The sequence below is a fragment of the Rhinolophus ferrumequinum genome (genome assembly GCF_004115265.2).
Source record: "Rhinolophus ferrumequinum isolate MPI-CBG mRhiFer1 chromosome 5 unlocalized genomic scaffold, mRhiFer1_v1.p scaffold_110_arrow_ctg1, whole genome shotgun sequence".
NCBI classification, from domain to species: Eukaryota; Metazoa; Chordata; class Mammalia; order Chiroptera; family Rhinolophidae; genus Rhinolophus; species Rhinolophus ferrumequinum.
Genome location: NW_022680355.1, coordinates 11,468,330 through 11,487,457, shown reverse-complemented (window position 1 = coordinate 11,487,457; position 19,128 = coordinate 11,468,330). Strand labels below are relative to the sequence as shown.

The window sequence follows — 19,128 nt, the reverse complement described above, 5'->3', positions numbered from 1 at the left end:
AAAAATAATGCTGTCTGGAAAAAGTGATATGTTCAGTTTTCGATTGAAACAGTTGCACACGTGCTTCTCCTCAGGATTAGCACTGTGCTTTGGTTTGCAGGTGTACTTCCATTTTGTCACACAGAATATTAAGACATGTGTGCTCTAAAGTGGGGACAGTTGGGACTTATTAGTAATCTACGGTTTTACGACTGCCACCCTCCGGTGAAACTGGCAGTCCTGTGTTGTCTGTTAGCCACTGTCTGTAATACATGTCATGTGTTTTGTCTGGTTTCCTAGTTGCTTAAGGCAGAAGGGTAAATGTGGCCCCTGTGATTCCCTCATAATCTGTTTCTTTTTCTTCTTCTAGAAATCCTAGTCATCAACTATTAGGTCTCTTGGACTGTCCTTTAAGTTTTGTAGGGGAACAAAATTTGCCACCCAAAATGTGTTGCTATGGCATGAAGATTACTTAAGGATGACTATTTTTAAGAAATTGAAGACAAGAAGCTTTTCTTTTTACCTCCCCCTTTAAGTGCCTGAAAGAATTTAGATAAAGAGTCTGCTCCCGGAATAGAGCTATCACCAGAGTGACCTACAAGGAATATGGGCTATGGAGACTGGGGAAAGCTGCAAGACCTGTTTGCTCACATTCCTCTCTATGTCCCTTTGTCTCTGCAGATCACATTTGCTCTTCCCCATCCCACCCCCCCAATTGTCTTTTTTCCCTTTGAAGTTCCAGATCCCCACTTGCCTCCTCTTAGCTCAGGATGGCATATAAACCTCAATTTGCTGACTGCCTGGGGGACTCATATTCTTATGGAGCCCCCAAACGTACAAAATTAAATTTGATTTTCTCCTGTTAATCTATCTCATGTCAAGTTACTTCTTAGACCAACCAGGAGAACTGAGAAGAGTAAAATTTTTCCTCCCTGACAGTATCTTCCTTTTCACTCTGATTTTCATTTCATTTTTTCTCTATTTTGCCATATTTCTTACACTTGGTCTCAACAGTGAATGACCATCCTCTTCTTTCCTATGCTAAATTTTAAAATTCAAAACATGGTTTTGGGTATGCCCCTGGAAGTCTTTTTGTGCTTTTCTTTGATGTCCTTAGACGCCCTTCTTACCTTTTATTGAGGTGCTCATCTTTCTCTTCCAAGAGTATTTCTCATCAAGCACGTACTCCTAATGTTTCACCACTTCCTCTCTCTGGCTCCTGGATCCTTTAGATGTGCTATATTCTGTGTGTCGGCTCCCTGGGTTTCACATCTTCTTGCTAGAAGTCACATAAAGGTAGGAATGCTGATACCATTTCACACCCGTCAATATCTTTTTTTTATTGAGGTGTCATTGGCAGGTAAAATTGGATATATTTAAAGTGTATGATTTGATGATTTGATATACATATTCATTGTGAAATAATCACCACAATCAGGCTCATTAACATATCTATCACCTTGTATAGTTACTATTTCCTTTTTGCGTATGTGGTGAGAACACAAGATTTACCCTCTTAGCAAATTTGAAGTCTACAATACAGTTTTTACCTGTAGTTACCATGTTGTACACTAGATTGCCAGACGTATTCATGTTGTATAAGGGAACTTTGTACCCCTTGACCGACATGTCGTCATCTCCCACCCCTACCTCCCACTCTCCGCAACCACTATTCCACTCTCTGCTTCTATGAGTTCAACTATTTTAGATTCCACATATGAGTGAAATCATGCAGCATTTGACTTTCTGTGTCTGGCTTATTTCACTTAGCATAACATCCTCCAGATTCATCCATGTTATCTCAAACAGCTGGGTCTCCTTTTTTAAGGCTGAAAGTCAATGATGTTTTTTTCCTGGGTATTGCCCTACATATCTTAACCCTTTGGAAAAAGAAAGATCTAAGTAGGATTGGGGTCAAAGGTAATTATTCTCCTTTCCGTGTGTGTGGAGAAAACGAGGCTCTGAGTAATGAAGCCTGGTGTTCATCAAGGGTTCAGAAGCAGAAATCTGGAAGGGACATCTATGTCATCGTAATCATTATCAACCATCTGTCGAACTCGTACCCAGTGCTAAGCACTGAGGCAAGGTTTTACACAGATTATTTTAAAGTTGCTAATGAAGTTAAGTTGTCTGGTTATTAACACACAACGTTTGCCCTGTGACACAGGTACGATGATTCTTCCCATTGAGAGTTGAAGAAGCTGTGTATTTCCCTGAGATCACATGGGTAGGAAGTGCAGAGATTGCGATTTGAATTCAGTCTTATCTGGTTTGAGATCCTGATTGCTCTTGACTGGTCTGCTCTACAGCAGGCTTTGTCTCCCTTTGTTTGCCTTGGGCAACAATGGAAGTTGCCACCTTTCTCTGCTTCCCCTCAACACCTTGCTCGGAGTGGCTTCCACATTTACAAACCTCCTACCTGTTCTCCTAGTGGATGAGGTCAAGGGCGCCACCTCCTCATCTCCCATACATTCTTCCCAGCATCACAGCCCAGCTATTATTATTATTTTTAATTACTGTCCTATTTAATGTTTAATTAAAGAGACTAGTGGGTTGGGTGACGTTATCAGGTGATGGGTTGCCACTCGCTTTTGCTGCAAACTGCCCCTCCCCTTGCCCTTTAGATGAAGGCTTCACAGGCTGTCTCCTATTACCATGAAATCTGCGGGCAGAGCAATCCTATTTCTGGTTGTCATTAGCATTTTTATTTTGAGGACCTTTTGAGTGATGGGTGTGACATGCCCAAAAGTTCTCCCAGGGACTCAGATGGTCTCTTCCAAAGGGGTTTCTGAGCACAGTCTAAGAAGGACAGTTGAGATGGGGATTGCCTGAACCAATGCTTAACCCCAAATCACTTTTTTAAAAACTCTGGAATGAAATGTGTGGCAGAAGGTCTGAGGAAGAAGCTAGATGCACTCTGTACCCAGATGGGGGACACCGCAGGTGCTCCGTGTCAGGAGAAGGAGTTTCATGTCTTCCTGGTGTGACAGGATCCGTCAAAGGCAGGTGCCCTCCAGAGCCCAGATCTGCAGCTCTTAACCAGGAGCATCCTTCCGACTATACGGGGAACTCCTAGGAATAGGTTCTATTTCAGGTTGTGATGGATCCTGGTATGTATATCTTGCCAAAGGTCCCCTGGGGATTCTGAGGCACACGCCTTGGTTGAGCTGCTGCACCAGCCCCAATGGCCCAGGGGAGGCAGGCCTTGGGTCTATGGTCATTTACTACTGAAGCCAGAGAGCCAGAATTTTTAAATGAGATAATTTGTATAAAGTGCTTAGCATTGTGCCTAGCACTGCATGACATTACTGTTACTGGATCAGGAGTGGGGAGGGGAATCCTAGGACAGAAACAGGAAGTCGGGTCAGGAACACAGAGGATTAGATCATCAAGCCAAGGGCAGGGAGACTCAGAGTCAGCATGACAGGGGAGACCCCGGATTCGGGTTTTAAGGTTGGAACAACTTAGAAAGGTAGAAACAGGTTCACAAGGGATGCAAGAGATCAAAGGCCTTGACTCCCCCCCCCCCCACTCTACCAAATGCCTGACCCGCCCTCCACCTCTTCCTGCTCTGCTAGTTAACTTCTGCTCAGTCAGCCTTACTGTTACGTTGGTGCAAAAGTAACTGCAGTTTAAAAGGTTAATAATTTCAAAAACTGCAATTACTTTCGCACCAACCTGCTTCTGACATTATTTCACCAGTAATTTTAGGATCCAGTAACATCACAGGAAATAAATTCACTCTTTGTGCCCTCGTCCTATGGCATATTTTTAATTTCCTGGGTAACCAACACATAAATGACTTTATGGACCCCCAGTACACCCTTTCCGGAAACTCTGCACAGAGAAATGAGACGAAGAATGAGTCAGCTCAAGGAAGCGAGGTGGGTGAGGACAGCGATAGCGGGCTGTGGGGACCCTGATGTGAGTAATGACACGAGTCTCTCTTGTCCGGCAAAGTCAGATTTTTCGCTTAGCACTAAGTGCCCCTGCCACCAAGAATGTAATTGCTTCACTTGCCAACCCAAAATAGATTTATCACTAATGTTTGCAAAATGAGATAACCTGGCAGCGAAGCCATCTCACTCCCCCCGCCTCAGGTCCCCCCCGCCAGAGGTGTCAGTGGCGTTGAACACTATGGAGGAGGGATGGGATGTGGACCCTGGGGTCAGCCTCCCTCCCCTTCTCTGGTACCGGCTCTGACTGTGCCCTCCTGACCCCACCTGTGGGCTGAGATGTGAGCACAAGCAGACAGGTCCCTCCCTGCCCCAGGTCCCAGGCAGCTGTTTGGTCTCTAATTTTTGGTCCAAGTGACCCACTTCATTACAAGAGTGACAAATCATGCATTCATTTGCTTAAACGTGAAAGCGAAAATTTGGGAATTTAGCTTCAGTGCTCCTCTTGTGTACGTGAATTTTAGCATCTGCGTCAATTTTGATGATTATTTGTTCTTTGCCTGTTTGTATCTCTTTCCCAGTTTAATTTTTCACCCTTTTCTTCTCCTCCTTTTTCAGTTCTAGTTTTATCTCTTTACTTGCTTTGTCACCTACTACTCTCCTTTTCCTCCATTTTCTTTGAAGAGGTGGATAGAAACTTGGAATGGAAATCAGGAAATCTAAGTTTTAATGTGAGTTCTGTCATGAGTTAGCCATGTGACCTTGGGCAAGTCAACTCTTCTCTCTGGGTTTTAGTGTCTTTTTCTATCAAATGAGGGACTGCACTAGACAAATTTTGAATCGCTTCTAACCCCTGCTCTTCCCTTGACAGCTCGTGCTTCCATGGGACTTAGCTCTGCTCACCAACATATTTGCCACAGGAACACAGCGCTCGCTCTCTCTGCACCCTGCCCAGCAGCCTCCCCTCACACATTCAGGTGCTGCAGACTAGTCTGCTTGGACTCCGTAATATTCTCAGACTGCTGCTCAGCAGAAAAAAGAAAGGGGGCACTGGGTGGCTGCCATTGAGAGGTTTAACTACTTAAACGGGTTAGTCTGGCTCCCCTTCCCTTGAGTGCTGGTTTGACACACAGCCGGCCTCTCAACCAGGCCCACGTGGGTGGGTTTAGCTGACAACTTGCTGCCCTGGTAAGTACCGCCTTTCGGCACTGCAGGCCCCATCTTCACCGTTTGGGTGACTAGGTGGTGTTTCCTTCTCTAGCTGCTCTGTTTGCTCTTCTAACTGTAGTGGTCACAATCAGAGGGTTAATGAGGCAATAGCTGCCCTGCTGGGTGATGAAATGCTCAGAGCCAGGGAAGCATTAGATCAGGCTATCTGACTTCTCATTTGCCTGGGATATGCTAGTTGGCTGCCCTACTCATTGGAATTTTCTAAGGTCCTGGTAAGTCCGTCCCATTTCCCTGGCCCATTGCTCTTCATGAAGTGTGAGGGGGAAGCCACCGTGCTTGATGATTTTTGTCTATAGTTCTAGACATCCTCAGCTGGCAGGATGGTTCACAGCTATGCCCTGCACTGGGAATTGCCCCTGGAAGCAGGAAATTGCCCACCCTGCAGAGGCGTTCACTGCCAGGACCCCTGATGCCGGTATGCGAAGGCCCAGCAGCCCCCTGCCTCCACCTGCGAGAACTCAGCAAGACCATCCGCACTCCAGAGCTCTCCACAGGAGTAGCTGAGGCTTCAGCTGCTTTGTAGGTCCACTTCTCCCTCAGCCCCATCTTGCCTGCCTCATTTCCGCACAGCTGTATCTTCCAAGAATATTCTCCCCAAACCTTCTGCACGGAGCTCTCTGTTTCTGGGTCTTTCTAGGGACCCTAAATTCAGACATACACAGACTGCATGGTCTCCCCCGGTACACAAAGCCCTCTGTGCAGGCAGGGGTTCTACGTCTCCACCTTCTTTTTTCCCCCCCACCCTCTTTATGTGCCTGACACAGAGCTCTCATGCAGTATTCACTGAATGAATGAATGAATGAATGAATGAAGACAAAGCATGCTTGATGAGAAGGGACAAGTTTAGAAATGTATTTTATTCTTCTACTGAGCTTTACAGTCTAACACTTCTCAGGCATATCAAAGTGAACTGACAGAAACTGATAAAAAGTCCACTTTAAGGCGATTACTTAGAGAGTACGGAAAATGACCTTGGGGAGCATAATATTCAGATGATAGCACTCTCACAATATTGGCTGGCATGGTTATTGTCTTTTCAGCAAAACGACTTCAGATTTGACAGGTGGGCGGAGGGAGCCAATCACCAGGGGACCTGTGACCTGCAGGGCTCTGATGTCCCCTGAGCTCCTTGCAGATTCTCTCCCAGGGACCTATCCTAGGATCTGGAAGCAGGCAAACAGAGCCTGGCCCACAGGCTGTTCAGGGCTGTTATTGGCTGTTCTTATTCCCCCAGACCTCACTCCACCCACTTCCACCTCCAGCCCTGAGCTCTGCTGACACCAGGCCCTGCTAGCTGGCTAAGATCACATGCCCCCATCCCCTCCCCGAGGGTCTGCTGGCTGCCTGCCACCCTCCCAGGGCGTTTGTGCTTGACCTTTTCCCCTCAACCTTGAAGCCACCCGCAAGGGCTGCCTGTGTAGCCCCAAGGACAGCAACTAGGCCTGCCAGTTCAGTTCTTCCAGGGGAGTCGCTGACGGCTGCCACTGACCTGCAGCAAAGGTTAATGATTACTGAGCTTTTGCAACTTTTAAACTTGTCGTTCTTCTTTACACAATCCCAGGCTCTTTGCTGGTAGAGTCGTTGTCCAACTGTTGGACTCGAATGTCTCAGAGAGGCAGTGACGTCAAGTTAACACGCACCGAGTGCCAATGGTATGATGAGCTAGTGCTTTCCCATCTGAAGTTATTCACGTGTCCGAGCACTCCCATGCAGTGTTGCCCAGGAGGGGAAGTAGCTCATCCGATTTACTGCAGATGAAGGAAAGTTTCCGGAAGCTGCCCCAAGTCACAGCGAATCAGCGACAGGATTAGGATTTGGCAGTCTGGCTCCAGAACCACCTCCACTGTACCACTAGATGGCACTGCCTTTCCGGACAGTGTGACATTTTGCAAAAAGCACCAGTCACCGGGGTTATAATCTCAGCGCTGCCACTCACGTGCTGGGTGAGCTCCAGAGGACGCCCAGCTCCACTGGCCTTAGTGAGTCAAGAGTGCTATCTGGATGGCCTCTAAGATTGATGCTAGCTGGATGATTCTAGAAACGCTCTTCGTTCTTCCCTCAACCACTTAAATCCCCCTCTCCTATCCTATCTTCCCACTCTTGACCTAGAACATTGGTGGCGTTTGGGGAAAGAAAAACTTCAGCACCTATTCCCTTTCTGGGAAGAGATGGACAGTTGGTTTGCAGTTGGTGCCAGTTCTTGAAATATACCTCTTATAGTTATGCTTACCCCTAGTCAGCAAAGATGCTTTATTGTTCCAGCAAGCATCAGAAGTAGGTTTATACATATTATTCTCTCGTGAGCTGTTGGAAGTAATGGGGCACTTGATATCATTTGACACACTTTCCAAGGTCAAGACAGTCCATTGTTGCTACTTCAGTTTCTTCCTTGTGTCTGATAATATTAACTAAGAGGCATCCTGCACCTGAGTCTTTGTGCTGTGCTTAAAATTTCCTTTATGGGACAGTGAAAACCAAGAGGGACTCAGAGCCTCAGCTTGTTGGCTGTGCAATGTGGTTTTGCCTCCACGATGGGCGCATAACTGCAGCCTGTCTCAGGCTGGCCTGTGGCCCAAACAGGAAAGAGTGACATCTTGGGAGTAAAACCATTTTCACTTGTAAAAGATAAATACTTTACAGGAAGAGTAACATATGAAAATGGTATTCATGAATTGTTCCTATAGGTCTGGGACTGTACTTCCCTTTAAAAAGAAACTGCTCGTTAAAAGCAACTTTTCTTCAAAAGAGCAAGAGAACCGATCCTTTTCTCATTTCTCTTCCTGGCAAAAGTGCTTGAAAAAGTCTGTAGCCATCATCTCTACTCCCTGTCCTTCCATCCTCTCTTGGATCTACCCCGATGGCTTTCTCCTCTTTGAGAAAAGAATTCTTTTTCTTAAGGACACCAGCAAACTTCATGTTAGATTTATTCTCTCTCCTTGCTTTATCTGACCCATCAGCACTATTGACATTATTTTTTGAGGGGAGGGCAACATTTGACAGTGTTTAGCGCATTTTTCCTTGCAACTGTTTGCCTCTTTTCTGTGATGTGAGACCCTACTGCTATCCTCTGACTCTCCTCTCACACGTGATCTCTGCCCACCCTATAATGTGGGGACTCACCGATCACCCTCTTGTCTTCTCATCGCACACGACCTCCCTGGGCAGCCCCATGTATCCCCAAGGCTCAGCTAATCTACCGGGGGTGGGGTGCAAAACAATGTGTACAAGTGGACACTTTGGTCAGCGTTGCTCAAGCAATAGTTTGCCGTGATCAGAAGTGTTTGGACACTGATGGTAACCACTTTGAGCACCTCTTGTAATTGCAGAAGTCAAACGTGACTTGTATTCCTCTTTTGTTATCGGCATATATTGAGTATTACAATTTTAATAGTTTGTTTCCTTTCTTAAAATGTGTATACATTTTATTTTTGGCACCCTCTGTATAGCTGAAAACTAAACTTTGCTCCTGAGCTCCAGGCCTGCCTGTCTAATTGTCGACTGGATATTTCCATCTGGATGTCCTGTAGGGCCTTCAAACTCAGTATGTCCAGAAATGAAACGATTATTTCTCTGACCTCACAAACCTTCTCGATCCTTCTCCTGTGTCCTCTATAAAGCTTGATAACACTGTCAACCTGTTAGTTCTTTAAGCTAGAAAATGAGGAGTCTTCAAGGCCTTATCGCACATATTGTGTATTACCAAAATAAAACTTTGCCTGTCTTTTTGTCTCCAGTCCTGCTGTCCTTCAGCTTCAGTCAGGGTGGCCTTCCTAAATGCGAAAGCAGTCCATAGTTCTCTGCTTAAGACCCTTCAAGAGCCATCCATCTTGCCAGGATTAAATTAGGAATCCTTAGTTTAGCACAGTAGCCCTGTTACTTGGCCTCTGCTAACTCTCCAGCTTTGCTGGTTTAATATGCAGATTGTCTCCCAGGAGGACTCTGCTTGCATGAAATCGGATTGTGTTTTACTGGAGCTATGTCATCACCTTCTCTCTGGTTTAGATCACAAATTTCTAGAGGGCAAGCACCGTGCTTTACTGGCTAATTGAATTTTGAAAGCCTAACAGGGACCTGGGGTGCCTCCTTCGTGGAACCCTTAGTCCCATGCCGTCCCTGCCTGCCTATTAACTGCTGAGATGGCACAAAATGGAAGACAGAAATGCTGCAGTCTAGTCATCTCTGCCAGCCACTAGCTGTGTGACCTTGGGCAAGACACCTGGCTTTTCAGTTGCCTCATCTGTGAAATAAGCTCCTTGAAAGGAATTTGGAAGTGGACTCTAGTGTGCTCTAACTCTTTCCTGTCTGTTGGTGGTCAGAATCCTGGGCTACTGTAATGTCATGGCCACACTCTAGAGGGAAGCAGTGACTAAAACGTGCTGGGAAGTCCTGTACACTAGACCCTATGTGGAAGTTTATTTTGCTTTGTTTCAGCAAATATTGGTGAAGTAGGTCGGTGGAGTGAATGCAGCTTATCTATTCAGTGGGCTCTTTCCCCTGGGCATGAGAGTTGTTTAATGTTTTTATTTCTCTAGATACTAGGAAAGCTCCCTTCGCATTGCACAGAGGGCCATGTGACCAGCCCATCACCCCTACAAGAGAGGACGCTGAACTTGCCTTTACAATCCTTCTGCCAGGACCACTTTCCTTATGTCCGCCTGAAATCCTTCTGGCTGAAATAAGCTCTTCTTACCCTGTCCGAAGTGAGGATTAATAACAGATTGGAGGATTGTATAAGAAAACCTCAAGTATCTAAAATGATTAATTGTCGCTATTTCATCATTGTTTACTTTAGGCTGAAATGTTTCGTTTCACTCAAACTCCCTTTTCCTCACAGGATTCCCCATGAGTCTTGCCCGTAGCTGTGGAGCTAGAACTTGCCACTAGGGATTCTGACCGTGAACCTCAGATAGAACGAGGATCAATTCATGTTTTACCAAGGAATATGGACAGCTCTTCACATCCCTTAGAGGAGCTCCATGTTTGGGAAATATCTGTTCTCTTTACTTGTGGGGTAGGAAGCTCAGGAGATGACTACATGACAACATTCAGTGCATAGTTGTTGAGCCCTACTATGCATCAGGAACTGTGTTAGAGGCCGGGGACACAATTAGCAAGATGTAGCACCTGTCCTCATAAGAGACACAGAGACAGATATGTCAATAGGCAATTATAATAAAGTATGACAAGTACTAAAGTTAGGGATGAGCATGTTAGCTAAGGGAACACAGCAGAGTGGTCCCTGCCTAGTCATGGACTATCTTGGGGAGCTCCCTGGAGGAGGTGGGACCACAGCATGATACTGAAGGACAGGTGAAGAAGATTTGTAAGTCAGACAGAGGAACTTCCTAGGGGCACAACAAAGATGGGGAACCGAAAGTAGTTTGATACAGTTAGAATATAGAGTGCAAGGGGAGGAAGGCCAAGGTATGAGGCTCAAGAGGTGGGTCCGCAAGAGGCTGCGTGCTCAGGAGAATGACTTCCTCTTGACAGTGGGAAGCCAGTGAAGGACTCAAAGGGGAATCCTTGTCTCAGACGGATAGCTTGACTGCTCTGTGCGTCTGGATTGGAAGAGGGAGCAGACTGGCGGCTGGGACACTAGTTGGGAAGCTTCTGCCCTTGGATGAAAAGATGTCCAAGTGTTTCAGCACCATTTGTGTGGAAAACTTTCCTTTCTCCTTGAATTACGTTGGCACCTTTATGGAAAATCAATTGGCCATACATGTGTCCATCTGTTCCTGGACTCTATTCTGCTCCATTGGTCTATATACGTATCTTTTTAGTATACCACACTGTTTTAATTACTGTACCTTTATATAGTAATTCTTGAAATAAGGTAGTTTGAATCATCCAAATTATTTCTTTTTCAAAATAGTTTTCACTATTCCAATTCTGTTACTTGTCCATATAAATTTTAAAATCAGGTTGTCTATTTCTAAAAAAAAAAGTGCTGGAATTTTCAGCCGGATTGCATTGAATCTAGAGAAACATTTTGGGAAGAACTGCCCTCTTAACAATATTGAGTGTATCTCTCCATTTATTTAGGTATTCTTAATTTATCTCACCAATATTGTGTATATCTTAGCATACAAATATTGCACATGTTTTTAAATTAGTTCTTAAATATGTTGTCTCTTAATATAATAGGAAATGAAACATTAACATTTTTCAATTTCTGACTTTTATTGCTAGTATATAAAAATGCCATTTTAAATACTGACTTTGTTCTATGTCCTTACTAAACTCACATGTTAGTTCTATTAGTTTAAAAAATTGTTTTTGGAATTTTATATATTGATAACCATGTCATCTGTGAATAGAGACAGTGTTATCTGTTTGTTTTTTGTAGATAGCATGTAAGAGATTTTGCTTTTTATCCAGTCTGAATATCTCTGACTTTTAAATAGAGGGTTTAAACCATTTATATCTAATGTAATTACTAATACTCTTGGGTTTAAATCTACCATCTTGCTATTTGTTTTCTGTTTGTCTCATCTGTTCTTTGTTCCTTTTGTTCTCTTTTTCTGCTTTCTTTTTTATTACACTCTATTAGTTGTATATTTAGCTTCATTCTTAACTTATTAGCTTATCTCTTTTACCCTTTTTTGTAGTTCCTCTAGAATTTACATTATTAATCTTGTAGGTTCTATACTGAATTCCACATGTGTTCAACAAAGATTCTCCACTCTGGCTGGTTAAAATTCAAACACGTCCATGCTCTTCACCATCTCTGGGACCTGTTCAGCTAATAGCTTCCTCATCTTATTTGTGTGGCTTTGTGGAGTTTCACATCTCAGTATGTAATCATACAGTCAAGAAGGCTCCTATGTGGATTCTGGGATTCTTTTGCTATATAGCTCCCTGTTTTCTGGCACCTGCCACGCAATATCCACCTTCCTCAGCCTTCCTGTGCCTTGATTTCAGTCTGCCCAATGAACAAGACCAATGTGTTCTGCTTGGGTTTCTCCTGCCTGCACCTTAGAAAACCCAGAGATTCGGTCTGTTGGGCTCCCGTGGTATAACCCACAGATGGCAGAGCCATCGGCACTCACATTCCTGATGTCTTCTGTGGCATACATAATCCACAGCATAATCCTTGGACTTCTAGGCTGGGGTTGGGAAGAAGTTTTTGCCCGGGACCATGGGCTTCAAAATCCAGCGATAATTACTCCTATGTCCTTGTTTCAAAGAAGGTTGCTGTTATTTTAGTGTCAAGGAAGGATTTAAGGATACAGCCCCACAAAAGCAAATTTCAAAACTCTCACCCTTGTTCCTATATGAGTGACCTCAAAATAAAATTAGAAACAGTCTTTTGCATGTAAGAGATACTCAGTAAATATTTGCTGAACTGAATATGGTTAGGACATGTTATGTAGCCCTACCTGTGCTAAGCCTAACTTTTAGCAAAGGTGACCTGACTTTTGTGAATGCTGAAGAATTCTAGCAGTTCCTCAAGAGCAAGATTCAACATATTCTAGTTACCCCACACAGTTCACACTGTTACATTTAAGAAACCCGCTGTGGTATGGAGGTATCTCAAAAAATTGGACATGCGACTACCCTATGACCCAGCAATTCCACTCTTAGGTATCTATCCAGAGAAATCCAAAATGCTAATTCAAACAAAATATATGCACCCCTATGTTTATTGCAGCTCTATTCACAATAGCCAAGACATGGAAACAACCAAAATGCCCATCAGTCGAGGACTGGATGAAGAAACTGTGGTACATTTTCACCATGGAGTATTACTTGGCCATAAAGAAGAAAGAAATCTTACCACTTGCAACGATATGGATGGAACTAGAGAACATTATGTTAAGTGAAATAAGTCAGACAGAGAAAGACAAATACCATATGATCTCACTTATATGTGGAATCTAAAGGACTGAATGAATGAGTAAACTAAACAGAAATAGTCTCAGAGATGCAGAGGAAAAACTGATGTTGCTTGTTAGGAGGGGGTGGGGATGAGGGAGAAGGGGAGTGGATTAAAAAAAGCACAAATTAGTAGTCACAATACTGCCACGGGGATGTGAAAGACAGTTTGGGGAATATAATCAATAATGTTGTAAAGATTTTGTAGGGTGTTAGGCGGGCACTTGTCTTATTAGGGAGACCACTTCATGGACGGTGTACTGCGCTGTACACCTGAAGCTAAAGCTGAATGATACTGAATGTCGATTATAATTTAATATATATAGTCATGGGATATGGAGTACAGCATAAGGAATAGAGTCAACGGAACTCTAACAGCTATTTACGATGTCAGAGGGGTAATAAATTGGGGGAGGGGGATTATCACTCTGTGAGGGGTGTAAATGTCTAACTATTACATTGTTTTGTACACCTGAAACTAATAAAAAAAAAAGAAAGAAAACAACAACAAAAAAGTCTGCTGTTCTGGCCCCACCTGCGTGGAGTACAAAAAAAAGCTGTATTTCATCAATACCCAAATTTGGATGCTGGATCAGCAACAGGTAGGCTGACTGACATTACACTACTGGCCCTCAGACCCTTTTTCACCTTTTCTTGAGGCTATAGCCAGGAGGCCTGCCCTCTGCAGGCTGTGTCCTGGCTTCCCTTTCTGCTGGTTTCCAGCTGGGTTTGGTGTTGAGGAACTAGAAATTGAGGGAGAAGTCAGTGTGTTTTCCTCTCCTGTTTTGAGGAATGCAACAGCACCTTCCATCTTGTCAGTAGTTACAGCTCCCACCCTTCGGGCCTACAGTGGTTGCAGCTCCTGCCAGCGGACTCCTCCACTCCCCACCCCCCAGCTCTGGGCTCCCTACTGTCCTCTTCCTTTGTTTCTTCACCTACATGAGCAGCAAGCAGTGCCTGCCGGTTTCTGCTAACCTCTGGGTGTCATCATTTCTTCCCTGGTTGGTTTCCCAGATGTTCCCACCATTTGAATATTCAATTTAGACTTCCTCTGTTTAAAAAGTCAGCATGCTTTCTTTCTTCCTGACTGGCTCCTAGGTAGAGCTGTTCCCTCAAAATATCTCCTGCAATCTTGGGACCTCCTTAGGGCTGCTGTCTCGCACATGGTCATGACCAGCCCACTTACGAAAGGTCGGAGAATTAGGTTAGTGAACTTAGTTGTCTGGCCCTTGTATGTTTTGTTCCTGTGGTCGCCTGACACGCCAGCCTACTGTGCTGCTGTTTTCTCTGACTAGATTTGTCCCTCAGCTGGGCACAGTTATACCTGCTGAAAACTGTCAGTGACATTATCAGTACTGGCCTTGAGGAGAGGGGTGTAAGATGCTGTTACTCTGTTTCCCAGTTAGATGGACCTGTCAGTCTCCTAGAGCAGAGCAGACTTTTGGGTGCAACTTTTCATAAGGACTTAGGAGGCAGTTTGGGGCTCACAGGCTCTAAGAGCAGTACAGAGAATAACTAAAAACTAGCAAAAGTGACTCTGTGCGGAGCTCAATTTCATTCATTGCACAAATATTTACTGAGCACCAGCCCCGTGCTAGGGAACCTTTCTGGGTGCAGGGGTTACAGTGTTGAATGACGTAATATGTCTGAAAACACACCAGCGAAGAAATGAGTAAATAATATTATTTCCGAGAGTGGCCAATTGTTCTGAAGAAATTAAAACAGAGGTGTGAGGCGGAGAGAGGCAGTGGACAACGGGGCCTTACTTTGACTAGCGTGATTCAGCAGAGGAGACCTCTCTGAGGAGGTGACACTGCAGCAAAGACCCAGGTGGTGAGAAGGAGGGAGTCCCATGCCATTCTGGGAGAACCTCAGCTGGGATTCAAGCTTTGTGTGACTCAGATGCTCTCCTAGCTGAGAACCTGGTGAGGGCCTAGTCATACTGTCTCAGCAGCAGGAGCCACGTGGAGGTCCACGGCACCACGGCCCGGCTGGGGTGGGGCCTGGCCCGGGACTAAGGGCAGGTTGTTGAAGATGTCCCTGCTCACACGTTCCAGTGACAAGAGGTATGGAGTTCACCAAATGCTCCAGGAGTCCTGGGAAGAGCTCTGATGGCCATTTTTGCTTCTGCTCTGTTTTCATGGGTGGTAAAGTCAGGATAAAAAGAGTTCCCAGCCCACTGGGCAGTTTTCCCTTGTTGCTTCACAATGGAGCCCCACCTTTTCAGCGAGGATTATGTACGAGTTTGACATTTTATTCCCATGCAATGTGAATACTTTTCTCATTACTTTGAGTCACGTTTTCCTTCGGAATCACAGAAACCTAACTGAACTTTGTCCTCTCTTTCATTAAATCTCCTTTCAGAGTAACTTGGACTCCATCCAACCCTTCTTAGTTTTTGTACCAATAATTATTATTCTTTCCTTCCACCAAAATGCTTTAAAACAATCCTGCCTTTTCTTAGACGGTACTTGATACCGAAGGGCTGGGACACCCCTTTTCCCTCCGGGGTAACCGACTTAGTATGGGAAAGAAGAAATTCCTCATTCCATCATCCTATCTGCTGGGCCCTGAGACAAAACCCAGCAAGTGTGTCCCAGCAAGCGAAACCCAGGAGATGGAGCTACAAGGGTGATGCTGACAGTGGGCTTTTCTCTGAGAGAACAAATCTCACTCAGTTTCTTGAGGACTTGGGTACCATGTTTCACAGTTACTGTTCAGACCAGGCTTTCACAGGAAATAGGAGAGTGAGTAAGTTCAGTGGGGAAAACATGCACCAATATCCAGAAAAGTGAGAAATGGAGGAGCGGGAGGTTCTCACAGGAAGAGCCTGTAATACAGATCAAGAAATATCACAGCGCACTCTTCATACCTAGTGACCATCTGCTGTAATGCTCCTCTCGACCAGTATGTCTCATCACAGAACGTGGTCTTCATTTTATATATTAATTAGTTGATGGTCTTACTACTGGAAAGCAAGCTCCACGAGGGCAGAAGTGTTATGGTCTGCTTTCTTCGTAACGTCTACAATCGTGTCTTGCACGTTATAGCTACTCAATACGTATTTATTGCTGAATGAAATACACTTTCATACAATTCTTGAACATTCAGAAGGCATCATAAAACCATGCAGAGGTCACTGCATCTCTAACACACTTGGGCTGGGTTAGCTGCCTGCTTCCACATGTTCTCCTAGGAGTCTATATGTCCTCTGCCTCCTGATGTAACGTGCTGTATTATGATTGCCATTTAACCCGTCTCCCTATATTAGTGTCAAGCTGCTAAGTTTGTAACAAAGAGCAGAGTGACCTTGACCCAGGAGCAGACGAGTGCAGGAAGAGCAGCCCAGGCTAGATAGTAAACATGTGAGAAATGAGAGTCATGGGACTTACCTGGGCTTGTTGTTGAGGAATTAAAGGATAATGCATGTAAAGCACTTAAAATGTGTGGTAAGCATTCACTGTATATATGAAGTAACCAAAGTAGTGATGATCAGGAGGAGAGAGAATCCACCTTCAGAACCATCGCCTCTGACGCCCCAGAGTCAGCAGCTTGTTATCCCTCTTAATGCAAAGTCAGAGGTGGTGAAATGGAGGCCCCACGAATCCTTCCAAACCACTGCGACTGTACCAGGCCCTTCTTGGGCTGTTTGTATTCAATCCCACCCTCCTGTCCCCTGGGTTTGACTTACGTCTTCAGAAGCAAGGGTGCTAAACCCAAGCACCGGTGATTTTCATCTTCCTCCCCCATCTTCTCTTACACCACACACACACACACACACACACACACACACACTCAGATTCGTAATCACAGCCTCTTGAAGCTGTGTCACTAAGCTCCTTGGGCATCAGGAAGGTCATTCTTAAAAAAAAAACCAACAAAACAACCTTTTGTTCATCCTCTCTCCTCACTGTATTCCAGCCTGGGGAGGAGCTTATGCCAAAGGATGCCAGTGGGAAAATTATTTTAGAGACAGCGGACTTGCGTGACACATGGGAGGTAAGTGCCACTACTGCCACCCAAAGGCACTGCCACAAGGTGGCCACCACTGGATGGGTGTCAGAAGAAAGGGGTTCTCGCCCCATCCATTGTTTGCCCTCGGACACATCGTCAAACCCCTCTGTACCTCGGTATTCTCATCTGTAAAGCAAAGGACTTGAATGGGATGACGGGGAGGTGTATTTTTATTTAATCTAAACTTCTGTGGTCTTAAAGAGAGGAAAGGTTGAGGCTGTGAGCCCTACATGGGGCATCTTCAGAAGCAAACCCTGGAGGAGTCAGAGCCCCACCCCAGGACAGACAAACAACCAGAGGGACGCTGCTGTCTGCTTAGCGGGAGGGTGGGCTGCAGAAGGAGCATGCAGCCTGCCCATCTGCACCACACCCCGTGCACCTGTCTCACCATCCTAGGAAAGAGGAAGCTGGAAAACCTACTAGCAGGAATTCCCCTTTGCCCTTGACTATGACACCGTTTCTTAAGGAACTGTGACGTGCCTAATAGCAAAATAGGCACCATGGAAGAGAGCAGGGAGGCCAGAGAATTTAAAAGCACCTTAATGTCTCTTTATTGTCCTGGGTGTGCATGTTACAGACTCAAGGACACAACATATGTATACACAGCAATAAAGTACATTAGGAAATAATATATCCAATCGAGAAAACGGTTTGGTTCAGTCAGTTGTTAAATGTGTTAAAATGGATTTCCAGTTTTTAAAAACCTCCATGTGAAAGGAAAGGGCCAAACTACACTAAAGGTTTGCCACACGTATCCTTCCTCCCCAGGCCCTGGAGAAGTATAAGGACGCAGGTCTGACCAAGTCCATTGGCGTGTCCAACTTCAATTCCAAGCAGCTGGGGATGATCCTGAACAAGCCAGGGCTCAAGGACAAGCCCGTCTGCAACCAAGTGAGCCCGTGCCCACTGGGGCTTCCCTGCTTTCTGCTCTCCACACCCTCTTCCGTAGCTAACACTTCCCAAGTTTCTAGCTTGATGCCAACTGTACAGATGACTGCTCCTTTTATTGTAGTAATAAATGCCACAGAAGGAACAGGTTGAGTGGAGTGGGAAGAGCGTGATTTCAGTTACTCAGAGGTGGGTGTGAGGGTCCCAGGAGACGTCCTAGTGGAGATGCTGGGTTGGTAGGTGGCAGTGTTGTTCAGAAAGGCAGTCAGGGCGAAAGGTATAGATTTTGGAGTTTGGCTTCACGGGTGGCAATTTAACTCACAGAAATGGACTGCCTCTCCTGGGAAAGTTCATAGAATGAGAAGGAAGAGGGCAGGAAAGTCAGCATTTAAGAGTCAGGCAAAGGCGCACTGGTTAGGAGACTGAATAGGAGTTGGCAGACACGGAGAGAGAAAATGAGGAGTGTGTGGTGTCAGGGAAGCCAAAGAGGGCTGAAAAGGTTTGCGTGAGTCATGGGGTCGATTCTGCGGGGAGCAACCAGTCCAACCAAGGATGGAAAGGGTATGGGACTTCATGACAGGGAGCTGATGGGGAATCTCTCCGTGGCAGTCAGAGTGGTGAAGGGACAAGCCAGAGAAAAAGCAAAGCCCTGAAAAGTGAGGAAGTGGATACATCAGAATTAAAAGAAATACTTTTTAAAAATAACAATGCTGCCAATTTTCAATCACTAGGATCTTATGACATTGTGTATCCTTTTTGTAAAATGGTTTGAAAATTATGCAAGAAACCATTCAAATATTTATACTCTTCACAGGAGTTATTTTACTTCTAGGAATCTATTTGTAGAAATACGTAATTCAAAATATGTTAAAATATGTCCCTTCCTCCTCCCCACTTTTCCTCCCTTTCTTTCTCTCTCTTAATTTATTTGTGAAAGAAACTAGGCCTTTAAAAACAAACAAACAAACAAACAAACAAATAAGCAAACACTTTCCCACATAATTGGTTTTACTGTTCCATTCCTACGATGTCGGTATTTCAATATCAAATCCAGATAGGATTAGCTGCTTTGTTAAACCATCGGAACACCCCAGCACCTTTGTGGATCTCATAGCTCTGGCTTGACTCTGTCAGTGAGTTTTCTCCTTGTTAGACTAAAATTGCTTGTTTATATGTCAGTGTGCTCTCTAGACTGTCAGACCCAAATGTAGTGTGACTCACTGTGGGTCATCCTTTAGCACCTTTT

General features: G+C 44.9%; 1 protein-coding gene across 1 annotated transcript in view; it reads left to right on the top strand.

Annotated features, from left to right (window-relative positions):
* The window catches only part of LOC117019087 (aldo-keto reductase family 1 member C15-like), a 53,790-nt gene that overhangs the window by 30,819 nt on the left and 3,843 nt on the right, over nt 1-19,128 (top strand). The window contains exons 4-7 of the mRNA XM_033100499.1: nt 12,757-12,829; nt 13,475-13,582; nt 16,902-16,979; nt 17,763-17,885. Coding sequence (XP_032956390.1) covers nt 12,779-12,829; nt 13,475-13,582; nt 16,902-16,979; nt 17,763-17,885 — 360 coding nt within the window. The 5' untranslated portion in view covers nt 12,757-12,778. The remainder of the gene's footprint in view (nt 1-12,756; nt 12,830-13,474; nt 13,583-16,901; nt 16,980-17,762; nt 17,886-19,128) is intronic.